Source organism: Ursus maritimus, unplaced genomic scaffold (assembly GCF_017311325.1).
Source record: "Ursus maritimus isolate PB19 unplaced genomic scaffold, ASM1731132v1 scaffold_35, whole genome shotgun sequence".
NCBI classification, from domain to species: Eukaryota; Metazoa; Chordata; class Mammalia; order Carnivora; family Ursidae; genus Ursus; species Ursus maritimus.
The window spans coordinates 22,234,187-22,247,277 of record NW_024426119.1 but is presented as its reverse complement, the minus strand read 5'-3'; the positions used below and the strand labels follow the sequence as shown (position 1 = coordinate 22,247,277).

Sequence of the window (13,091 nt, the reverse complement as noted above, 5' to 3'; positions counted from 1 at the left end):
AGGCTTAACCAACTGAGCCACCCAGGTGCCCCTAGTTTCAGTTTTCTAATCTGTAAATTAGGAGGCTGACATAAATCCTTACATTTTATTTTATTTATTTTTTTTAAAGATTTTATTTATTTATTTGACAGAGATAGAGACAGCCAGTGAGAGAGGGAACACAAGCAGGGGAGTGGGAGAGGAAGAAGCAGGCTCATAGTGGAGGAGCCTGATGTGGGGCTCGATCCCAGAACGCCGGGATCACGCCCTGAGCCGAAGGCAGACGCTTAACCGCTGTGCCACCCAGGCGCCCCAAATCCTTACATTTTAAATCAGGGTGTGTGGCAGTACGCTACAAGTATGCAAATCTACTGCATTACTATCTGGCAGATATTCCCAAAACATCAGCTTTACTTGTGAGTATATGACTTATAACATAATGCTTATATTAAAATAAACATAAATAATAATACATAAGTTTTAAAGAAAAAATATCAGACATTGAAGAAATTCAGGGCCATTTTTTTTTGGCCTTAGGTATACCAGGTTTACCTATAAGCCAGTATGACTTCAGTGAGTAAAGTCTGAGAAACTGAGAGAGAAGAGCCAAAGTCACAAAAAGGGTGGAAAGAGGCCCAGAAGAAGGGTGAGTGGGTACTATATGACAAGAAGACCTTCTGGCTAATGATAAGTATGCATATAAGGACTTAGCTAATTCTTCCACAAATATAAATACAAATATTCCGTTACAGTATGAAATAAAAGTTGTGCAAAGTTTCAAACGGGGAGTCAAATACCTTGATGAAGTAGCTGTACTCGGTATAAAGGAGGCAGCGATGTTAAAAGACATGTGTGCAAACGCATAGCTAGTAAGTATCTCAAACCACACTCGTCCAGTGTGTCTCTTCCTGTAAAGAAAACAAAGTATGTTTCAAGAAAAAGGTCACAAACCAATAAAAAATCAGGAAATAAGCATTCAATTCAATCATAACAATTTATACGAAATATATGTTTGAGTGTATTCCTTTGTCAACATTTGAATATCTTTATAAAAAATATATCTTTACAAAATTATTTGTAAATACTAAAGCTCCCAAGTGAAAAATGACCGGGGAAAATATAATTATTAGTACAGGTAATAACAGTACTTAACGGCTACCCATAATAAATGAAATCTTGAAATTCAATAAAAAATATATTAACCATAGTAAGCTAGGCACAATTTTAAGAAGCATTTCCTACATGAAGTCGGATGAGATTTAAAAGACAGGAATTACACATCTAAAATGGAATCACTTCTTTATTATCATTATTATTAATTAAAAAGGTAGTATTTTCTAGTTCTGGTTAGCTCAACTGATACATAGTACCATGAAAGATTAAAAATCCGATTCTCTAGGCTAGTGTTACAAAGCTAAGGTTGAACCTTAACCTAATTTCACAAACTTACTCCTGTTTAAATTTGCACAAAGGTATGAAGTGTGGTGAGTTAATTAAAATTATAGCCACTGTGGGAGAAAAGCAACGCAAAAGCATGAACAGCACCAGCCCTGTAACTGCCACTTAGGAAGTACTAAGAATGTTAAATCAAATCATATGTTCTAGGAGAAAATAAAATGTTTTAAATTCTCAAAGTTCAAGTTCCAGCTCTACTTCCCATCAGCTATCTTCGTCCATCCATTCATTCATTTATTGATTCAACAAATCAAGCATCTATTGCAGATGAGGCACAGTTCAGGTGCTGGGGATTTGGCGGCGAAGAAGACAAAACCTCTCCTCTCACGGTGCTGACATTTTAGGAGACAAAAACACAACAAACACACAAGCAATGTGTCTGGTGGCAAGAATGCTATGCAGAGAAATAAGAAGCAGGCTTGACAGAGAGTCCTGGAGCAAGAGGTTCTTGTTTTATATGGCATAGCCAGGGAAGAACTTTCCAGGAAGATGATGCTTCAGCAGAAACCTGAGGAGGTAAGGGAATGAGCCGGGCATAAATTTGGAAAATGAGCATTCCATACAGAGGAAACAAAATGTGCAAAGACCCTGAGACAGGAGTGTGTCTAGTGTCTTTCTGGGACACAAGGAGGCCAGTGTAGTAGAGTGAAAATGAACGCAGATCACACGGGGCCTTGCGCACCTCCGTAAGGATCTGGCTTCTATTCTAACGTGAGACAGCAAGCCACTGGTGTATGCTGAGCAGAGAGAGAATAAATGTGATTAATCACTGGTTCCTACATGGAGAACAGACTGAGGTGACAAGAAGGAAGCAGTTTTGGAGACTTTGTCGATAACCAGGCAGGAGGTGACAGTGACTGGGACCAGAGTGGTAAAAGGAGAAGTGGCGAGAAATGACTAGATTCTGGATATAGGAGAACTGGTAGCATTTGTCCAAAGACCAGATATGGGGTTTAATTCCACTGGGAAGAATTCATTTACTTAGAATCCATTTACTGAGATGTGCGACCTACGTAGGCTCTGAGCTTCAGTTGCCCACCTGTGAACTGGAGACATAAACTCCTGACGTAACTACCCCATGACAGGGCACTGTGACCAGGATGAGCCATTTTTATACTGCCCGGCCAATCACATAGTTCTGAATCAGAAAGTTTAAACTATTTTGCATGGATTGTGGCCTATTCTCTTAATATCCCAGAGTAAAAACTAGTTTTCAACAAAGGCTGAAGACTGCTGTGGGGAGAATCTTGCTCTATTGCACGCCACACCTCATAATCATTAGGATTTGTTTTAATTAACATGTTTAGAAAATAGGTCATAGGCAAAAACTTCTGAGGTCCCTAGTTATCTGAGTCTACAAAGAGAAAACTTTGGGGATATAAGTATATAAATGTGTATGAAGAGATATATTCCAGGTAGCTTTGAGGAACAGTCTTTTTTCCTCAGATCTGGAAGTCTTGTGAAATAGTAAGAGTACAGGCTGGGAGGCAATGATGTATTCACATATAAACCCCAGTCCTGCCACTTACTACCTGTGTGACCTTATATGTCACTTAATCTCCCTAAGGATCAGTGTCTTCATCTATAAAATTTAGTATAATAATAGCTACCTACCAGGAGATTGTTGTGATAATTAAGTATGATAAAGTACATTAAGTGCCTGGCACATAGCAACTGTTCACTCCTCCACAATATTTACTGAATGAATGAATGATCAATAATTTTCGGTTTCCTTGGCTAATGCCATCATTTACAATCAACACCATTACCTTCAACTATCTGCATGAAAGAGAATGGAATCTTGTTTTAGGAGACAGCCAAAAATGTTCTGGTTACAGAGCAAATTAATCAAGACACATATTATATTAAAATGTATTAGAACTTCTTTCTCAAGAGACGTTTCAGGGAAAATTAGGTAATTGTAAAAAAATATTTATACCTAGAAATGAGAAGATGAACAAGTTGAGGTTATGAGGTCCCTATGAGCCTCGTGGTTCAATAGTAAAATTACCAAAGGGGGCATTATTACTAAAAGTAAAATTAAAATTAAAATAAGCCATAGGAATCAATATGTTTGTAAAAACAAGACCACATAGATCTAAAATGACACAAAGCTTTCCATGTAAAAACTCATGTGAGAATGCACACAGATATCACAAATCCATGAAGTCATATGTGCAATTCACAGCCTGCCCCGCTGTCTTTACGTTCACAATTAATCATATTATGTAACAGGAACTGTCTACTAGAGAGGTCTTTCCATTGCAAGGTTTAAAGAAAGACTGCCGTTTAATATGTGAATCATTATACACATTATACAAAGGGTTCTATTCGTGATAACTTCGTAAATGTTAGTGGGGATATTTACCTGAGTAACTCTTATCTCTGTTTTCATCAAGCTCCGTACTAGTGGTAGCCACCGTATCAGCCAAAGCTACAAGGAACATCTGCTCCAAACGGGTAAGGCCCGGAAGACTTGAGTGCATAAGATGACTTGAAAGCACCCTGGCATGTTCTTGGCCAAAGTAAGCGGGTCCATATTGAGAAAGATTTATGACTTTTGATTTGTTTTCTCTCTGTTCCGGCTCTAAATCTATATCATCTGTTGTTATGTCCTGGATTTGGAACAGCTCTGAATACTGATCTTCTGGTTCACTTTTGGTATGATCTTCATAGCTCTGGGGTATTTTTGTACTTTCTTCTGAAATTCTGTAGGTCGTATCTTGATCTGCAGCAAGCAATGCGTATAATGGTAGTGGAGGAATAGAATCTATCTCAGTATAATCGCGAGTACCATCCTTTCCTATGGTGACGGTATCCTTCGCTGTACTGCCACTTACGCTAATGGTTCGGGAAAGATGTCGCTTAGTTCCTTCTCCAGCATCAGCGTCTCTAACTATTGCAACTTCACCTGCAATGCATTTTACTAAATGAGAGAGAATGGCTTTAGCCCTTCGAACTTTCCCTAAATCCATCAATTCTAACAGCTGAGTTGGATGATACTGCGGGAGAGTAGGCGAAAGTACATGTGCGGCCTCAAATAAGCCTCCATCCTGAACTACAGTTGGTGAACAAAAAACATCATCAGCAATAGCTGTGCCTTCAACAATACTTTTTCTTGACAACGTATTAGATTTAAAGGCAGAATGGTCTTGTATTGCTGCCTCTTCTGCATCAGGACTATCAGTTTCAATGTCTCCAAATTTGACAGCATGCTTCCACTGTGCATACACGTGCATTTCACAATCCATTCCTACCACCAGTATCCCATCTCTCACCCAGGAGAGAGAAACAGGCAGCGAAGGTGTACCGTCAACAGAAGACACCAAGTCTATAGATCTAAGAAGAACCCATCTTGACCGAACTCCTTGCTTGATACTACCACCTAGTGGTAAAGTAATGACAGCTACTCCATCCTTACTATTGGTTTGCTCAGTCACAATTCCTGAAAGCCGCCCGTACATGAAGATATTAGCACCGACCCCCACTGTGAGAATGTGGGAGCCATCTTCTTTTGATACCCAGTCCAAATGTACTAAATGTTTGATATTTGGAATAAGGTATCTATCCTTGCTCAAAAGCGCATCTGATTTGCTGTACACAAACAGATTACTGTCAACACTGACCCTTGAATCAAGTACGCTCCCAACCTTCACCAAATCATCAAGATGAATTGTTTGTTCTAAAACCCATTCTGACCCTCCTGTAGATTCACATTCAAAGATGCAAACATGCATGGAAAATTCTTTAGAAACAAAACCATTGTGGTGGACAGGTTGTTTGTAAGCCACGGCAAGGCGACCGGTGTATGAACAGCTAACAGCAACTGGTCTTCCCACAATGCTCACTGTACTGCTGTTATCTTCTCCTTCATCATTCATCAAGGGCCATCTCCTCCAATGGTAAGTTTCCTTCTCATCACTTGTGCACTGTAGGCTGGTTTCCATACTACACTTCCAGAAGCGTACTTTATTGTCAGAACAAGTTGTAACCACTAGATAAGGTGCAAGGCACACCGGATAAATTGAAGAAGAACTCAGATGGCCTTAAAAAAGAAAAAGCAGAGAGTAATGATAATAGAACCACAAAATAAAATGCTAATAATCAAGTTCTACAATATGACAAATCCAAAGCCACTATAAGCTTCTTCATTATAATTCTGCAAACCAAACCCCCCCTTAACTAGTGCTTTACACTAAGTGTCCACTGGCCAAGATATCTATACAAGTCTTGAATGGCCCACTGGTGAAATCAAAATATGCAATAATAATCACTTAATTAGTTTTTAGGTGATTAAGTTTAAATGAGGTGAATATTCTGTTAAAATAAAACTCAAACACAAACAAGTCAACCCGTTACCACTAAACCCGTTACCTGCTATAATTTATATAGGCCTTCACCACACACCTCGCTGGACTTTCAGTCTCCGCTTGTTATCACTTTCAGCAGAGAAGCTTAAGCCATCACTACAGTTTCCCATACAAATGCCCCTAACCCACCCTGAATAATCCAGACCCTAAATCTGCTCCTACCATCAAAGTGTTTTCAGACAGCTAAACAGACTGCTAGATCTCACCATTTCTACTAAGGTTAATTTGAACTCTCTTAACACTGAACCAGAATCCTCATATTTATTCCTGACTGCCAAAGACCAACACCGCCCATCCACTGTCAACTACAACATGAGGAATAAGTGTGATTAGGACTGGGGTCAGAAGACCTGGATTCAAGTTCTAGTCCATCAATAACTCTGAAACACTGGGAAAGCCGCTTCAACATCTGAGCCTTTTCCATCTAAATATTAGGGGTCATGTTACTACTTCCCTTGGAGTAATACTCTAAGTAACACATTTACAAGCATTTTACAAAGCCTCTGCAAAATATAACTTATTATATTATCAATTCTGATAAACTTGTGTATACGCCAAACTTTCCAAATACTTTGAAAAGACTAAAAACTGGCTCAGATCTGCACCTGCCACGACGGCCCAGAGTAAACCGTTAATGTGGTCTTTCCAACTCTGAATTCAAACCTATCTTATGGATGAATAAAAGAACCCTCATACTCAAAATCATTCACCAGTAATTAGCAGTCTTAACCTCCAATTTCAGTTCCCAAAAATACTATTCTAGGAACTCTTTAATTACAGCTCTACAAGTGACAGATCATTTTAAATATACCTGCCCTCCAAACTATCGTATCCGCCTTGTTAAACTCGGTATCATTCAAGGCTAGCCAAACTATAATCCTGTATCCTACATATTTTCCCCTACATATTTCCTCCCAACTCTTGCTCAAACATATTTAATAAAGGTGATACATTTAATAAAGGTGATTAGCACAACGTGGACGAACAGCCTCAGTTTAAAAAAAAAGTTTTAATGATTTGCAAATGAACACATGTTTTCTTTATAATTGTACTATCATATTATTCCTATTTATAGGAAATCATAGTGCAGGCAAGAAACTTCACATTACAACATACCATTTTCTGTCAGGATGATTACATTTATCACAGGAAACTTTCCAATAAAGACATGTTTCTAAAGAGACACATCATTACTATAAAATTACAATTGTCCACATAACACATATTTCAGGAGGGTTCGTCCATTTTACTCACTGAAGGCCACTCTGAGCTACAAATGCCCAGTCTTCAAGTTACTTTACCTGCGGAAGGCGTTGCTCTTATTACTTCAACTCCTTCTGGGAGATCAAGAGGTTGGCTATAGACCAGTCTAGAGCTCAGAATAAGTTTACTAGCAGTTTGAAGATTGGCAATTGATGCAGAGTGTGGCATGGGGCTCACACTAGGAGAAGTTTCTGGAGAAGAGTCTACATTCTTCTGTCCAGGGACTGAAAGTAGACTGTCTGATGAAATGCCTTCTGAAGCTTTAGCTTTGAAGATAAATTATGAACTACATTACTATCATCACTATATACATTAGTGAGAATAATACTTTGTTATCACTTAAGAAACATGGGTTTTTAAAACTACTTTGGAGACAAGGTCAATTTTCAGACTTTCGCTCAGTTCCCTTGACAAACTTTTTTTTCCTATTTTATTCTTAGCATCACCAACTCTATCACAGATAATTAATCACAACATGTAAAACCTAGAAAAAAAACCCTCAAGTTATTTTGTCCAATGTTTTCAACCTTTAAAAAGTATCAAAACCTGGGTGGCTTAGTCGGTCAAGTGTCTGATTCTTGGTTTCGGCTCAAGTCATGATCTCATGAATCATGGGATCCAGCCAGTGGTCAGGCTCTGTGCTCAGTGGGGAGTCTGCCTGGGGATTCTCTCCCTCTGCCCCCCTCCCAACTCATACACTCACAGGCACACGCTCTCTCTCTCTCTAAAATAAATAAATAAATCTTAAAAAGTATCAAAAGCTTGAGGAGAAACTTGTCATCATGCAGATTCCTGAGCCTCACCACAGAAAAACTGATTCAGTTGTTTTGGGGTAGACCCAGAAAACTGCATTAATAAGCGGCCCAAGTGTTTCTGAAACAGAGTATCATGAATCAAACTTTGAGAAATAGCAAGGTATTGCCTCACATAGTAGATGAAAGAATTGTAAGTTTAGAGAGCTTAATGACTTTCCTACAGTCATATAACTAGCTAGTGGTAAAGAAGACACTAAAATACCAGCCTCTTGACTACCAAGCACTGAAACAAGATGATTTCAAAAACAAATACAAAAAAATAAAAGTGATAAACAAATTTAAGACAGTATCAGTCAACTGGCTTGCAGCCCACTGATACCTGAAACATGCAGAGTGTGACCTTCCTCAAGGAACTCATGGCTGCCTTAGTGCCTTAACATTTATGTTTTATTAAAGACTAATACTAACCTTAACAGCTGCTAGCCCCTCAAGGTCCTAAAAGCCTTGCTTCAAAATTCCTTAAAAACTTACTTCATCTCTATCACCCCTCCCTCCATAAACTTAAAGTATATCATCAGTCACTCCTCACAATCCTAGGGCAGCCCTTTCTGCCTATGGGTCCTTTCTCCATGCTGTAATAAAATCATCTTTTTGTACCAAAAACAAAAAAAGGGGGGGGTATTGACCTGATCTTCTTCCCAAAAGAGTTCCAGCTTTCACATTAGAGTGGAATATAAATCTCTAAGGAGATTCAGTTATCTGTGCTTCTGCTACATTTGAGGGATACTTTGAATTACATTTATTTATTTGTGGGCCTGTCTCCCCCCATTAGACTGTGAATTTATCAAGGGAAAGGATGATGCTTGCTTTGTATATCTCAAGAAGCATCAGAATACTAAGAGATATTGGGTAATCCCCTTTTGCTTCTGGTGGATGTTAAATATATCCATCTATTTTAGAGTGGCAGATCACAAGATGAGAAATATGAAAACATTTTCCACAAAATGGAATGAGACTGCAAACCTGCATCAGTGCTCAGCAGAAACAAGTACTCTTCCTGGCCCTATCACTAACTAGGTATGTCTCCTCAAGCAAGGCACTTCACCATCTCTGGCTATTTTCTCATCTGCAAAACAAGGCTAAACTATATTACTTCTCTTCCTGAAAACCAAGCATTTTCTAATGTATATCTCATGCTAAGAAAGAAAATAAGAGCAGGGGGAAAAGGCAAACACCTTAAGAGACAGAAAACCTGATTTTGAAACTTGGTCCTATGACAAACTAGATGTGGAATTGATCAAGTTACTTAATATTACTCCATTAGTAAACTGGGGATAATGTCTGTCTCACGTGTATAGAGCACTTATCTCAGTGCCTGGCACCTTAAAGGTAGTCACATGTTCCTTCCCCATCCAAATTTAAGCCTATCACTTCATTCTCTGCCAGGATTTTCAACATACTGATAAATTCAAGTATTAGTTGTGAATGACAGCATACACTATGCTAAATCTGCTATGAATGTTAGAACCAAAAGATAGAGGCTTTCTGTCGTAGTTGAAGAGAGCCCATTATTAGTTTGCTTCTACTGTCCTACTGTTTGTGACCTTTTACTGCTATCAGAAACAGAGAAAGCAAGCAACTCTACACTAGCCCTGGCTCAAGGGGAACAGCAGTGGGAAACTCCCTCACAAGCAGCGGGGACAGAAGGTATCATATTCTTCCGGTCCTACCACAAGGATCTGTTACTACCTCTATTAATCTCTTCAGAACCGTTCCTTGCTCTGTGTCCAACCCTAGAAAAAAACTATATTCTCTTTGACAAGCTGGTTTTAGATCGCTCTACTCTTGCATTTTTGTGAAACAACATGTAACACCAAGAACGAACTTCAAAGGCTTTGAAAGAACTTTTGGATTCCTGCTGCTTCGAGAAGATTAGGCTCAAACAGGCACAGGTAAATGTTCTATCAAATCATTTGGCTTTTCTAACCTGAGTTCATGGCCCAGTTAAAACTGCTGTTTACAGAGTTTTGTGATAATGTGAATTACAAAGGGAACAGAAAAAGTATTAGTTGACTGTATTAAATGTTTAATGTGTATAAAATCAGTTAAATTATATAACCACCAGAAAAAATAAAATCTTTTAAAAACTTAGATATTTTGAGTTAACCAGTTTAAAGCAGATTCAGTTTCATACGGCTATCTGTGCAGTTTATTTTAACAATTATCTCTCAGAAAGTTAAAGTTCGTTCTAAAAAGAAGGATCCATGATCAACTTCTTTGCTTCATACTACAGATTTTCTAATCTGCTAAGAAATCAATATGAATGTGTACAGCAAAAGCATGGCTAATATAACTTATCACTGTTGGATTTCTTAATAGTCTACAAAATAGTCGATTTATGAGCTTCAGATGCTCAATCGTATTTTTATAAATAGCAAATCTTCTCTTAGTGATTCTTTTTTTTTATTTATTTAAATTCAATTAGCCAACATATAATACATCATTAGTTTTTGGTGTAGTGTTCCGTGATTCATTAGTTGCGTATAACACCCAGTGCTCATCACATCACGTGCCCTCCTTAATGCCCATCACCCAATTACCCCATCCCCCCAACTCACCGCCCCTCCAGCAGCCCTCAGTTTGTTTCCCAGAATCAAGAGTCTCTCATGGTTTGTCTCCCTGATTTCTTCCCAGTTTTCCCTCCTTTCCCTTATGATCCTCTGTGCTATTTCTTATGTTCCACATGAGTGAAACCATATGATAATTGTCTTTCTCTGACTGACTTATTTCACTTAGCATAATACCCTCTAGCTCCATCCATGTCAATGTAGTGATTCTAAAGCTAAGTACAGTATGTCAGATGAAAGTGTGTATTAATCCACAGGAAAGTACAATATTAATTCTATGGGCAAAACAGATTTATAGAGACATAGTGTCTAGAACAGAGTCATAATAAGCATTTAATAAATATTAATTGAAAAAATAAATTGATCAAACTTTTAAAAAGATAGGTCTAATGTGCCCACAGACTGGTTTGGTTTTAGATTAACCTGTTTCATCATTTATTTATGATCTTGTAATTAAAAGCTTGGCATATCCATTCTTCAATCCAGCAACTCAATTTATAGTTCACTGGATCTACATTTTAAAGAATTAACCAACCTAAAACATATTCAGTAAAATGAATTTATTTCACATCATCTCTGCATAAGATTATAATTACTTACCTAAGCATGCTTGTACAGATTTAAGATGCAGGTGCCACATATGGAGAATAGAGTAATTATTGCTGTCCTTTTCAATTACTACTAGAAAGAACTTTTCTGAAAATGGTGGTGGACGATATCCTATTGTTCAAAAGAAAAGTATATTTAAGTTATGTTTGGATTGGGTTAAAAGAAAGACACTTTTAAAAAAACTTCTCTTCATGTGTATACAAGTCGGGAGAAAGAGGGAAAGATATTTAGGAGTTTTATGTAATTTTTGTGCCAAAAATTAGGTAGCTATCAAAGACTAACAGAACTATGTCAAAAGTACACAAAAGCCAACATGAAGGTACACCTGTTGGTCAAAGAGGGGATATTCTGAGTGTCAAAGAATAAAAATGAATACAATTTATTAAAACATATTGACTATATAAAAAAAACATGAAATCCTAAAAATACAGAAAGAGAAAGAGAGGGCACATAAGAGAAAAAGGAAAGGAGGGACAAGAAAAAACAGAAGGAAGAGAAACAGAGAAGGACAGAGAGACAGAGAGGAAGGGAGAGACAGAGAGGGAAAGAGAGTGTGAAAAGCACAGTCAGCTTCACTGGGTGCTCCTCACAGTAACTGGGACATGAGCTCCTCACGTGGAAAACTGAAGTGCCATTGATCCTCCTTCATATACGAAAACAGCATTTTTTTTTAAAATTTAAAAGTCAAGGGGTAAGGGCAGTAGCAGTGGTACAGAAGAAACTTGTTAGAAATTTCATGTACTTTTTTTATTAAAAGACATCGTGGATATAATTTTCCCTGTTGACAATTGTATTTTTCATATACGAAAATGAAATCTACACAAAACAAAAACTTTGTAGTTTTTTCTTTTCCTTTTAATTCTAGTAGAGTTAATATACAGTGTTATATTAGTTTCAGATGTACAATATGGTGATTCAACAATTCTATACATTACTCAGTGCTCATCATGATAAGTGTACTCTTAACCCCCTTCACCTACTTCACCCATCCCCCCACCCACTTCGCCTGTGGTAACCATCTATTTTCTAGAGTTAAGAGTCTGTTTTTCAGTTTGTCTCTTTTTTTTCTTTGTTCAATTGTTTGTTTCTTAAGTTCCATACAAATGAAATCACATGGTGTCTGTCTTTCTCTCATTGGCTTATTTCACTTAGCATTATACTTTCTAGCTCCATCCATGTTGTTGCAGATGACTAGATTTCATTCTTTTTTATGGCTGAATAATATTCTATAGTATATATGTACCCCATCCTCTTTATCCATTCATCTGTCAACAGACACTTGGGTTCCTTCCATAGTTTGACTATTGTAAATAATGCTGCAATAAACATAGGGGTGCATGTATCTTTTCAAATTAGTGCTTTTGTTTTCGTTGAGTAAATACCGAGTAGTACAATTACTGCATCAGAAGGTTGTTCTTTTTTAAATTTTTGAGGAGCCTTCATACTGTTTTCCATAGCGGCTGCACCAGTTTACATTCCCATTAACAATGCATGGGGGTTTCTTTTTCTCCACATCCTTGCCAACACTAGCTATTTCTCATGTTTTTTGATTTTAGCCACTTTGACAGATGTAATCTGTGATATCTCATTATGGTTTTGATTTGCATTTCCCTGATGAATGGCGGTAAGGAAAAACTTTCTTTAAAGATGAAAACCCATAATGAGAACTCATTGGCAATGAGCACTGCTAGAGCTCTAATTGTGTCTGAATACCACACCCCCAAGAACAGTCTGTAGTGGTGACTCCATTCTTGCAAAGGATGCCTACAACATGAGCCTAGGATAACTTATGGTGCCTGAAAGAAAGTAAAATAGTAAGAATAATAAGGCTGTGTCAAAAGGACTCAGGACCAACTTGAAAGGGTCCTCTCTAGCCTAATATAGGACAATGTAAGCATTAAAATGAATAATGACTGAAAACTGACTGAAATATGCTAAGTACATAAAAATCCATGAGTGATGAGTACCTCTCTGTATCCATATTATTCTTCAATAAAGAGTTTTCAAAAAATGGTTTCATAATGATACTCAAA

The 13,091-nt window shown here is 37.7% G+C and overlaps 1 protein-coding gene across 3 annotated transcripts in view; it reads right to left on the bottom strand.

The window, feature by feature from the left end:
- DMXL2 (Dmx like 2) overlaps window positions 1-13,091 on the bottom strand; it is a 142,990-nt gene that overhangs the window by 40,424 nt on the left and 89,475 nt on the right. For all 3 annotated transcript variants that reach the window (XM_040620639.1, XM_008705966.2, XM_040620638.1), the window contains exons 16-19: window positions 11,050-11,169; window positions 7,106-7,333; window positions 3,803-5,479; window positions 777-887 (exon numbers count right to left, since the gene is read on the bottom strand). In XM_040620639.1, coding sequence (XP_040476573.1) covers window positions 777-887; window positions 3,803-5,479; window positions 7,106-7,333; window positions 11,050-11,169 — 2,136 coding nt within the window. The remainder of the gene's footprint in view (window positions 1-776; window positions 888-3,802; window positions 5,480-7,105; window positions 7,334-11,049; window positions 11,170-13,091) is intronic.